Source organism: Papaver somniferum, chromosome 5 (assembly GCF_003573695.1).
Source record: "Papaver somniferum cultivar HN1 chromosome 5, ASM357369v1, whole genome shotgun sequence".
Taxonomy (NCBI): Eukaryota; Viridiplantae; Streptophyta; class Magnoliopsida; order Ranunculales; family Papaveraceae; genus Papaver; species Papaver somniferum.
In genome coordinates, this window is record NC_039362.1 from 71080280 (window position 1) to 71092875 (window position 12596).

The window sequence follows — 12596 nt, forward strand, 5'->3', positions numbered from 1 at the left end:
AAGGGGAAAATGGGAGACATAATCATATGCGAATTCAAGATAGAGATGAAGAAGAAATTCGCATAAGAAGACGAGATGAGGATAATGAAGAAGAAATACAAAATTTCGCGAGAGAAGAAAGACATGAACGCAGAAGAAGAGAGGCGAAATTAAAAAGACCAATGGATCAAAATTCAGGTGTAAATAAACAAATCTTGAAAGAGTTAGAAGAAATGAGAGGAATGCTAAATAATAGAGGAGAAGTAGGCAGAAGACAATTGGATGAAGCTATAGAAGAAGCTGCGAAAACTCCATTTACAAGGGAAGTACAATTAGGAGGAATACCACCGAAATGCAATTTTCCCGCATTAACCAGCATTTTTGATGGAACAAATTGTGCAATTCAACATATTAAAGCCTACGTGAGGTGCATGTTGCAATGGGAAAATCATGATGTTGTATTATGCAAGTATTTCGCATCCAGCTTAACAGGGGAGGCGTTAAAATGGTTCGAAGGTCTACCAGAGAATACAATAACATCCTTCAATCGTTTGCAGACTACATTCCTGGGGGCATATATAAGTAATAATTCTTCGCGACCTGGTATTGCAGACGTGTTTGGATTAAAACAAAGGATTGGTGAAAGTTTGAAGCACCTAACTAAAAGATGGAGGACTATGTGTAACGAAATGGCTGGCCGTGTAGATGAGAGATATCTTATATTATCATTTATCAATGCTATGTTTGCAACCAACCTATTGTATGTCCAAATTTTCAGAGACAAGAATACGATCAGAATGACTGAATTGCGAGAACTTCAAGAAGAATATATTGCTCTGGAGGAAAGGAAAAATGAAATGGAATCATACCCAGTTGCGAACACCAGTTCACAAACAGCGAATGCAAGCTTATTACCCAAGCTAATAAACACAGTAGCGAATACTTCGCAAATACAACAAGAGAAGGTGACAGGTAACAATCAACAGAAACTGGTGGCTATGGGAAGCCGGGATCAAGAGAAGTATGAAGGATAAAGAAATTTCTACAATCGTGGTGGAAACAACAAGATTCAAAAACTCGATCAACCACAAGAAACTTATGGAGGTCAAAGACAAAACTATAATAGAGGACAAGGAGGACACAAGGTAGTATGGGAAGAAATCAAGATGCCACCTCTAAATGCAAGTGTGGAGAAAATATGGGAAGCTATAATTTTGATGGAGAATATACCAACACCATGGAACATGGGAACGGAACCAGCTCCAAACCACAGAAGTCATGAGTTTTGTTCTTATCATCATTTTCATGGACATACAACAAATGATTGCAGAAATGTAAAAAGAATTATTTTGAGAATGATAGATCAAGGAAAGCTAAACCACTTTTTGGTAGGGCACCCACAATCTCAACCATTGCCACCACCACCAGAGCATCACAAAGTAAACACGATGAAAAAGAAGGAAACATTCTTCATAGAAGTTGGTGCAAAAGCAAAGAATCTATTCTGTCACTCTATCGTACATTCATACAAGACAATTGAAGATTTTCATGACAATGTTTTAAGTAGAGTGTTCGCAAGAGATAATGATGGAAGAGAAGTTATGAATATTTCGAAAATCTCGCCATTAGAGGAATGACAGAAACAGATCATTTCTTTTACCGCAGAAGAAATCCTCGAAGGTGAAGAGGTACATGATAATCCATTGGTAGTAAAATTAGAAATTAATCCAAAACCGAAAGAAGATGAGGATGATGAAGCTGAAGATTCATGGGTAGTTAATACAATTATAATCGATACTAGAAGCTCTGTGAACATCTTATTTTATCATACTTATAAAACTATGGGAGGAAGAGATGATGATCTTATACCATCAACATATAAGATATATGGTTTTGATGGTACTGCTAACAAGCCTAAAGGGGGGGTTACTATGCGAATTCCATTGAAGGGAATATCTTCTGAAATCCTATTATGTGTCGTTGATGTAGAATCACCCTACAATGCATTAATTGGTCGACCTTGGATACATGGGATTCTAGGTGTAGCTTCAACTTTCCACCAGTGCATCAAATTCCCTCACCCCAGCGGTGTAAGAATCATAAAGGGAGATTGGGTTGAAGGAAAGAGGTGTTACGAAACTGAAATATAATCTTGCGAAGGAAGAGCAAACAAGAATGAAAATTGGCGACACAAAATCAAAGAGACACAAAGAAGTGAGAGGTTGATGGTGGATGCAATCGAAAGAAAAGAAGAAGAGATGTTGCGAAACTAATGCTAGCTCAGAATAAAAATGATGAACATACCACTACCAAGGAAGCAGAAGCAGAAAATAATAAAGAAGCAGAGGATGACAAAGGTAATAAAAACAAGAAATGTATGAATGATTAATTTGTTGCGACACTCTCGCAATAAGTAAAATTCTCAAAAATACATTTTATTGAATGACAAAATTGAGATTGCGAAATGCAAATACGATATGATGACGTGCGAGAATCTCGCAGAGATAATGAATTTTACAGAAGACAATCGGAGAACAATGACAAAAGAGAAAGGGGCGAACCTTTATGGCGTACACCCTAGTTCGCGAATACAATTTCGCAAGAGGCAAATGTAAGACCTAAAGTACGTCATATAAGGGGGTACCTGTTGCATGGCTCAGGGAAAGGCTACACCGCCACCGGAACCTGAGTCATGGAGATTTGGGGTCAATAAAGCCCATCCGGGAGAGACACCTTGGATTCTCAGTTTAAGCATATGACTTAGGTTGGGCGACTAAGGTAATAAGGACTCTCCCCAAGGAGTGCAGAATCTGATCAAGGCGCCGAGGTACACGATTGAGTCAAGAGTGTCAGGGGCGTTTGAAGCGTACCTTGCCATTCTTGACAAGTCTTGGCTTATACTGCACTCGGCCCGAAGAAAACCCCACTTAGGGTGCAGTCTCGTAACCATAAACCCTATAGGTAAAAGGGATAAGAGGTTGCGAAAACAACCGGTTGTTGTTAAGACCGGATGGGAGGAGCCAACCTTGTATGGTAGAGGTACGCCTCCTTGAAGGGGCAACCAATGGGAAGATAAGGGCGACACCCTCCATTAGGGAGCTGATAAGTGTTTTAAGACGCAAATGTCATGAGGCTTTTTACTCGCAAGGGTATTAAGTCTTGTCATATTTGTGCGACAATCCTGAAGAGGCAATAATACAAAAGAAAAAGATAAGACGAGATCAATGGGTTTTCGCATGAAAGTGCGAAGACGTCCTGCGATTTTGTCGCACGACGGCAATGTCATGGGGCTTTATTTTCGCAAGAATATTTAGGCCTGTCATATTGTCGCAACATTCCTGAAGAGGCCATAATACAAAAGAAAACGTTAAGGCAAGATCAATGGGTTTTTGCATGAAAGTGGAAGAACGTCCTGCGATTTTGCCGCAATGACAAGAGGTGACATAATAAGACCTTTAATTAGGAAGGAAAAATAAGACCACACAGGAATGAGATTTTGAAAAGAATCAAAATTCACTTCGCATAAGATTGCGAAATTATACATAAATAACTGCAAAGTTGAGGAACAAAATAAGAAAAGTCTGCAAAATCTCTCATTTGGATACAAATAACAGAGGCAAGTATGAGAATGAATGAAATCAGAAAATGTTATTTGTCTCCATATGATAGATTTACACAAAAATTCAACTCATATGATTATATTGATTAACTGTATTGCAAGGAAGAATTATTTTAATGAATGCAGGTCAAAATGAAAGAAACTCATATATTAAGGAATATGGGGAACCAAAAGAATTCGCAAATATACAGAAAGAAGGAATAAATGTACAAGTATTACAGAAGATCAAAGAAAGAAACAAAGACTACTTCTTAGTTGATCCTTCATCATCTTCATCAGACTTGTTCCCTTCTTCGTCCGCATCAGAACCTTCATCACCATCAGAACCTTCATCACCATCAGATTCTTCATCATCAGCTTCGCTATCAGAAATAATCAGACTGGGAATATTCTTTGAGATCTCTTCCAAGAGACAAGGATAATCAGAATGAGGGATACTATGGTCATCACAAACCATTTGGATAGTTTGATTGCGAAAATGCATAACGTCATTCTTAAAATTCGCAACAGTGATCTTGATTTGATTCTTTAATCTAGAATACTTGTCGTTGCGAGAAGAAAGATTCTTTGCGAGTTCCTCTTTTTCAGCTTCAAGTTCCTCAATCTTTTCACGATATCTACTTTCAGAATCTGCGAGCAAAAGACAATCAATTATTAACTTGATGAAAATTCATAAGAAACAGAAGATTTCGTAAAGAAGAGCAGTTAATAACCTTCTCTGTCAGAAATCATATCTCTAATCAAGGCTGTATGCTCAACTTGGAGACTAACATTTACACCTAAATCTTTTCTGGCATCATTTAAGATTTTCGCAGCCCAAGCAAATTCATTCTCATTACTTATAAGAAGACGAGAACGAATTTGGTTTTCTCTTTCGCAGAGCTCGATGTTCTTGCGGTTAGCTTCATCTCGTTCAAGTTGAACTTCAAGAAGAGTCTCTTGGAATTTCGCCAAAGCCTTAGCACCTTGATCAGAGATGCGATCCTTATCATCTATGAGACCGCTAATTTTGGTTCTCAACTCATTGATTTTCTCTTTAGAATTAAGACGGAGACGCTTAAATCGGTTGGCCAAGCCTAAACTAGATCTATGGTCAATTTCTAAGAGGCGGAATTTGGATCTAATTTCATTCAGAGAAAGAGATGAAATTCTATCATTTGAGAAACTATTTAAAGATTTATTAAGACGTTCGAGAAGGGTATCATTATCTAAGGCATTAGGAAATGAACGAAGAATGGTAGCTTCATCAGAAAGACCATAAATGTCTGCAAAAAGGATCATTTAAATAAGATAAAACAACAGGATGAATAAATGAAGGGAAAGAAGAAAAGTAACATACCATAGAGTTGATTATTATCTTGCTGAAGGCTAGAGATTTTGTTCTTATACGAAGAAGAATCAATTTCTAGTTGTATGTTTTTCTCACGAAGACATTTGACTTCAGCTTCCAGTTCTTCATTCTTTGTACGAAATTGAAGATTATTCTTTTCAAGATTTTCGCGTCTTCTCTCTAGATCTGAGGCAACAACGAAAGAAACTTTTCCAGCCTGCGAGAAAATATAAAAAGTATTAATATAGAAAGAGATTTTGAGTTACAACAATGAAGAAGTAAAAGAATGAAAGTATACCAGACTATTAAGAGAATGCAGGAAATCGGGAGTCACTGATCTAGAAACTCCACGAAGAGAACTATCACCATCCAGTAAAGGGACATCGCAAATTGTAGCGAGAGCTTTGCAGGTATTAGCGAATTGGCTATCTCCCATTCCTTGCAAAGAAACAGAAAAGAGGCCAGAGAGCTTAGCCATAGAAGATTCAGGTGGAGAATCTTCACTTGCGACAAGGTCATCATTATTCTCATCATCAGAAGGAATAGTTGAAGGAGAAGAAGAACGGATTTTTCTCTTCTTTGAAGGAGGAGCAGTTGATTTTTCCCTGCGAAGAGCACCTTTGCCTTTATCACCAGTCTTCGCAACATTGGCAGACTCTTCTATTTCAGCAATAATCTTCACACACAAATAGAAGTAAGAAATGGAGGCAACAATATACTGTTTAAAATCATAAAATGATATTTCTTACCTCATCTGTGTATGAGCGAAGAGCTAACAAGGTACTAGTCTTCCCAGTCCTGTTATAACTATCTTTCAGTTTTTGGATCTGTAGAATTTCGCAAGAGTTAGCGAATAAAAGAATAAAAATAAATAAAGAGATGGACATGAGCGAAACTGGAAGAAACATACCTCTTTCTCCTTCTCGGGCCAAGAGAATACCCAAGGTTGATAAGTAGCGAGATTCTCAGGAAGAACATTTGACCCAGCAATGTAAGGTCCTTTCAGCATCAAGGGAAAAACACACAATTTATCATCTGTGGATTGGCGAGGAGTTGTGTTCTTACCAGAATGCCAATCAATGTCTTGCATAAGTATTTTAGCTTCATCAATGTTATCTTTCCTTTTCAAACGAATACCCCAGCGAGTATTCTCTTTCTTCATGAAGATCAATTCATTATTTTCAAAGAAACTCGCTACTGTGTATTTCTCAGCAATTATCTCCAAGTATGCGAATTTAGGATCCCTAAGTTTTTTGGAGTACAAAGATCCTTTACCAGCACCACGGTTAGCGAATTCTAGCATAAGAAGGATGCAATCCCCACTAAATTGGAAGATAACTCGCGAAAATCCCGAATGGGCGAGAATTTCATAAAACAGAGGAATATCTGGGTCGTAAAGAGGAATGGGGAGACCTGCGAGAATTTGACCTAGCGAAATTATGATTGATTGATCATCACAATATTGATTAGAAAAAAGTTTGATAGAAAGAATTGACTTGGCACTTTCACCAGGAATGGTAGAAAGTGTGAAACCTTTCTCTGCAAGATCTTTTTGGACGTCTTTTAACTTTTTCTCATGTTTATGGCTACTTGGAGGCATATTTGAATATAGAATATGGGAATAAATAAAAAGTAAGAAGTTTGAAGAAGGAAGGATTACAGTAGCGGAACTTACGGAAGAACAATAGAGTTGCAGAGATGAGAGAATAAAAAGAGAAGAGAAAGTAAAAAGAAAGTGGAAAGAAGAGTAAGAAGAATATATAAAGAAGATTTTTTACTCAAAGAAATAAACACCATTAAGACGAAAAGACATGAGCGGTTGAAAAGCAGCGGTTACAGAAGACGTGTCAAGAAACAGATGGAAGAAAGAATACGTGTGATAAATGCAGAATACGAAGAGATGAACAACTGCGTCATTTCTCACGTCATTCTCTACTTTGCAGAGAAGATATGAGAAGAGTCAAGATGTAGGATCAGAACCTCGCAGCAATAATGCCTCAGCGAAATTATCAACAACAACACAACACAACAACGTCGCAGAATAATTTTAGAAGTGACATAATAAACGACGTCAGCTAAAATCATGAGAAGAATGTAATGATTCTGCGAAAATTAGAGAGTTTGCGAGATTAACATTTGTAAGGTTGCGAGAATGTCGCAAGCCATATCCGAAAATAAATGACAGATTAGCTGTCATCCACTATGTATTTCCCTATAAATAGTCGTTCAATTGTACAGGAAAGAGGGAGATCTTTTTTTAGTAAGAAACAAGTAAATAGGAGAGAGAAAATCTAGAGCAGTGGTTATTCTTGATTCCTTTATCTTTTCTTGTAAGATTGTTCAAAGATTCATCAATAAAATTAAGATTGTTAATATAAAATGAGTTGAGTGTTAATGAAATCATATGAGTGTAGTGTAGGATTTTCTGCAACTACACTATATATGTATATGTAACACAAAAAATACGATATAGAGATCTTACCCATCTATAACAGTTCAGCACTTGGTTCGATCAGAATCTTCCTCCGTGAGAAGTCGAATTGCATTATACAATTTACGCCGAGACCCAACAACATCAACACCCATCTCTTTAAGATCCTCCAAAGTAAGTAGTGTCAAGGCATCTTCATCGACCACATGCATTTCGAATATATCGACATATTTACTAAACCCAAGACCTTCCAGCCAATCACTAACACTGTTTACTACTCTAACAGGAAATCCAATATTGCTATTGCCATTACCACAACCAGATTCAGGATCAGTATATGGGTCATCCTTAGCATCCACGGTTTCAAGGTTTTCATAAGCATCCCTTGACAATGTCTCATCAGAATCATCCCCACCTCGCGAATCAGAAACAACAGGATCAACTAAATAATCTTCCCATGCTTCTTCTTTATATGCATTTGAAATATGAGGATCCATGGAATCGTCAAACCTGTTGGTATAACCATCATCAAAGTAATCATCTAATTTCGACCCATCAAAGCTGTTATTTTTCGCTGCAGGACTTATCCTAGATCTCCAAGCTCCACCAGCAAGTCCACTATACACTCTGGTACTTCTACCTCGGCGCTTCATTACTCTACCCCTCTTAGTAACAACACCAAAATCCAACTTGGGTTTACTCATATATCCCTCATCTGAACATGTAAAATCAAAAGGTGATTTCCACGAATTAGGATTCCAATTCTCTCTATTCTGCTGGGTATCATTCTTAGCTGGACCATGACCCATTTCCATGAATTCAGAACTTGGGATTGAATATCCATAAATTGGATCATAAAATGACTGCCCAGGGTAGTTTTCCTCCTCCAAATTTTGGTTAGGTCTATGAGAAGAAGTAAAACTAGATACAGCAGCTGAAACATCTCCTATCTCATTTAACCTAACATTTGGGCGTCTCTGTCTCTTTGAATTCATACCTAACAACAACATTATCTTCAAACCCAAAAATTCCCAAACCTGAACAAAAAAAGTCAAATTGAAAAAACTGAAAAAGACTCAAAATTTAACCTAAACAACAAAAACCCAGATAATGAAAACAAATTTATCTTTCTCAAATCAAAAGAAGAAAACAAAACCCTAGATTTCAAAATTAAGAAGAAAAAGACAAGGAGTAAAGAAAAGAGTGTTGGTACCTTTACTTGATTAGATAGTTAGAATTTCTTCTTCCTGTTGTTCACAGTGTGCTTTGAACCTTGACTTTGTTGCTTCAATTTGAAATTTTGATTCGCCAATTTTGTTGACAATTTTAACAAACAAAGAGGGAAATAAAGAACATAACAAACCTAGAGATACTGTGTATTTGAGTCTCTTTGTCTACTAGAAGAAACGTAGAGGAAGGAAGATAGCCTGTAAGAAACGGCAACTGTCGGTCTTAGTGTCCTAGTTTACTAAAATATCCTGTAAGGAAAGACACTTGCCGGTCAATTGTGAAATTCTGTACTTAATTCAGAGTATGGATCAACATTACACGTGGTGTGACTGTTTATGTGAGCTAGAGGTTTGTGATCTGATTTGTAGACCGTGGTTTCAGCTTCTAGGGCAAGTCATAGGTGTAAAAGTTTGGCGGTTGATAAAGCCATTCGGGCTCCAGATTATCCATGATTCTTCCCTTAAATAGATGAGTTATCTTACTAATTAGGATCGGGAAGGCCAGTCTAATCCCGATTATAACACATGCCGGATCAGACGGGCTTGTGGTCCTTACTACCCATTAAGCTTAACAGGTCAGGCGGGGTCGGGCAGTAGCAAAAATTTAGTTCCCATGGCCCGTCCATACTCGTGAAACAATACAGACCATGCCAGGTAGGGCCGGCCAAGCCTCAGGCCTAAGAGATAGTTCAAAAATTAAAAAAGAATATAATTTAGTTTTTTTTTTAGCTCGATGAATGATGGTACATCTCTAGCTCGTTCAAATGATAGTTCAAGCAATTCATATTCATTACCGTGAAATGTTAGTCAAAATTTTCTTCAACATCAATAATTTGTCCAAAGTTGAAATTTTGGTTCCTAGTGAAATCCATCATACTGCTAGAAAACTTTATTTCATGTTATCGGACAGTCAGGCCGGGTAAATATATAGGCTACCCGGCAGGCAAACAGGCCGGGCTCCGATTTTTGAACTAACACCCGGGTCCGCCCACTTATAATTAGAGAAAACTACGGACAAATCTATTTTCCATATTTTTTCCACTGTGAAACCCACGCCCAGAAAAACTCAGGCGCGCACCAATTTTCCGTGAGAAAATTTCTCACAAACCTAGAATTTGCAAAATTATGTTCCATTCTATTTTTCTCTTCTCTTCTTTCTCTCGTTTTCTACTGTTCTTCTCGTCTCTCTGTCGACCTAAATTCAAAGGAATTGAGCTTGATTTTGTGTGAATAATCTCTAGGAAATTTAGTAGCTTGATGAATCGAGGGAGAAGGTGATGGTGTTGAAGTCGATTGAGCTCTGGAAGAAGAAGAAAAGTGTAAGCTAAAAGGGTAAGGAAGTTGAAGTTAGTTCATGAAATTAGGGCTTCGTCTTGCAGTGGATGTTTGAGCTCATGCCATGGAATTGCAAAAAAGAATAGGGAGAAAGAAGGGTTTCGGTGAGTTCAACCTGAGACAGAAAAGTGGGAATCGTTGTTGAATCGAGAAGAAACTCTGGTGGTGATTTGAATCAGGGAAGAACAAGTAGCTGCTGCCATGGTACAATTTGGATTGATGGTTGGCCGACTTGTGCTATTGGCTCTGTTTACGACTTGTTACGTTTAATCATCCTCTGTTGAAAGTGAAATACTCATAATTTTTGTTGAATTCTAACACATATCGACTTGAATTAATCGATTAGGGGGACCAAGCTTCAATCATAGGAGGTGCCATAGATTTTGTGAAAGAACTTGAGCAATTGTTACACTCTCTCGAGGCTAAGAAGAGAACGAGAACGTCTTTAGAGGATTAGGATGACAATGAGAAGGTTGGTGCCGAAGAGAGGAGGAACAGAAACTGCGATATTCATTCCTCATTGGCTCCATTTCTTGGGTTCTTCTCAGCGCCCTAGTACACCTCTTACTCATCATCCTTGTTTCTTAAAAATGATGCTGGGGGAGAATATGAGGAGGAAGAGGAGGAGGTGATTAATGAGGATGAATCGAGGATGATGAGCTCTAATAAGATCAAGCACAGTAGTAGTAATGAGCACGATTACTACTCTTTGTCATTGTTATCGCCATCGTCTTGGTTGGGCGTGGACATTGAAGTTGTAGTGGTTCAAACACACGTGAACCTGAAAATTCACATTATGTGGTCCAAATTTTCAGCAGTACCAACAACCAGTTACATCTGATTAAATAATTGACTATATGTTATTATTCTTACTAGTTAACTCACTGCAAAGACATGACTTGCTTCCAGGATTTAGGAAAAACTGGAGCACATTAACAGCCACTGCTTACCAATCTTCTCGTAGGACTGCTGCTAACCAGGTGAAAGAGTAGGGGAGAAGATGGTGGAAGCTGAGAACTGCTGATACCCATGTAGGGGATGATAGGACGATTATTTTTCTTTTTCATTTCTGAGTGTAGAAAAACAACCTTTAATTCCAGGAAAAAAATTGTGATGCTGCTTCTGCAGGAAAGGCAAATGTGGAGCTGTAGCCTGTAGGTTGCAGGCAGCAGGACCACCACCAGCACTGACTCTGAAAGTCTTGTGACCTGAGATTCTACTTCGACAACACAAGTCACAAAAAGGATGCCCACTCTGTTAAAGTAGTCAGTGTTGTTGACCTTATTTTCTTAAAGGTCGGCACTCATCTGTAAATCATGATTTTTATCTCTTTTTCTTAACAATCTTGTTTGTTTTCTTTGTTGTCTTAACCTTCCTTTCATTGGTTTTAACAAACTTCGGTAAAATAGAAAAAATAATGAGTAAAGTAAGAAAATGGAGGTGTGAATAGTGATGCATAACAGGTTATGCATCTACAAAATTTGTTGCATAAGTTGTTATGAATTCTCAAAATTAGTTGCATAACATGTTCTGCAACTTTTTTTTTTGCATAACTTGTTATGCAGTCCAGAAAACGGTTGTATAACACGTTATGCAACTAATTTTTTCTCAGTATTGAAACTAACAAAAAATAAGGTTGCATAACTTGTCATGCAACTACAATAATACTACATAACATGTTATGCAGTCGTGAAAAATGGATGCATAACCTGTTATGCATCCGAAAATATGACTGCATAAGGCATTATGCATCGAGAAAATTGTTGCACAATCTTTTATGCATCGAGAAAATAGATGCATAACCTGATATGCATCCGTAAATATGGATGCATACTGCATTAAATTTTATGTACGCACTAAAGTCAACCAAAACAATGGTTACATAACTTGTTTTAGATGCATAACTTTGTTATGCAAATGCATAATTTGTTATGCAGTCGAGAAAATGGTTGCATAATTCGTTATGCATCTGCATAATGTGTTATGCATCGTTTTTGGTGGCTGCATAATGGTTATGCAGTCAGTTTTCGAAATTTTGCCTAAAATGAAGATCACCTCCGATATTTTCATGATAAACAAAAATTTGATGTTGTTGTTTGTACTCGTTGCGTAGCTCTCTTAAAAAGATTTCCAATGATATAAAACTTGTAAAATTTCAAGGCGCGGATTTTTAGATATGTTATATCCAAGTTGCGTTGCCAATTATGCCCCTGATGCATAACCTGTCATGCCGATGCATAATCCGTCATGCAGACATTTTTAATAATTTCATATAATTATGGGTGTCACGGAAATAATTATGGGTGTCACAGTACCTAAAATTAATTGTGGGCCTGATAATGAGAATATTATTTTTTTGGGGCCTACGCCTAATTTTTCCTTATAATTATCGGGCAGGCCGGGCAAGCCCATGACAGGCTGTCAGGCGCCCATGGGCTCCTTCGGACCCGGGCGGTACACAGCAGGCCGAAGGCTTCTGGGCATTTTGTACACCCCGATTACTAATCAGGGGATATTTTCTAAAACTACCCTTTTAATTGATTATTATTACTATAAGAAATATGTATAACTTTATAGCCATGTTTATATTCGTTACATAGGTGTTTTAAAATGCTTTTCAACAGTGTAAAGTTTACGAAAAAACGTGGTATAGTTTAAGAGATAAATCATTTC

General features: G+C 37.6%; 1 protein-coding gene across 3 annotated transcripts; it reads right to left on the minus strand.

Annotated features, from left to right (window-relative positions):
• Nucleotides 1-4196: 4196 nt before the first annotated feature.
• On the minus strand, nt 4197-8768 carry LOC113281867. Of its 3 annotated transcripts, none has more exons than XM_026530764.1 (3): nt 8573-8768; nt 7411-8396; nt 4197-4228 (listed from the first exon to the last, which is right to left on the minus strand). In XM_026530764.1, exon 2 carries the CDS (start codon nt 8367-8369, stop codon nt 7425-7427), a length of 945 nt encoding a protein of 314 aa, XP_026386549.1. In that variant the 5' UTR covers nt 8370-8396; nt 8573-8768; the 3' UTR covers nt 4197-4228; nt 7411-7424. The 3 variants fall into 3 exon arrangements, with proteins under 3 accessions (XP_026386549.1, XP_026386548.1, XP_026386546.1); XM_026530763.1 differs by lacking the exon at nt 4197-4228 and adding an exon at nt 6315-6341; XM_026530761.1 differs by lacking the exon at nt 4197-4228 and having other exon boundaries at nt 7237-8396.
• Between the last annotated feature and the right edge of the window lie 3828 nt (nt 8769-12596).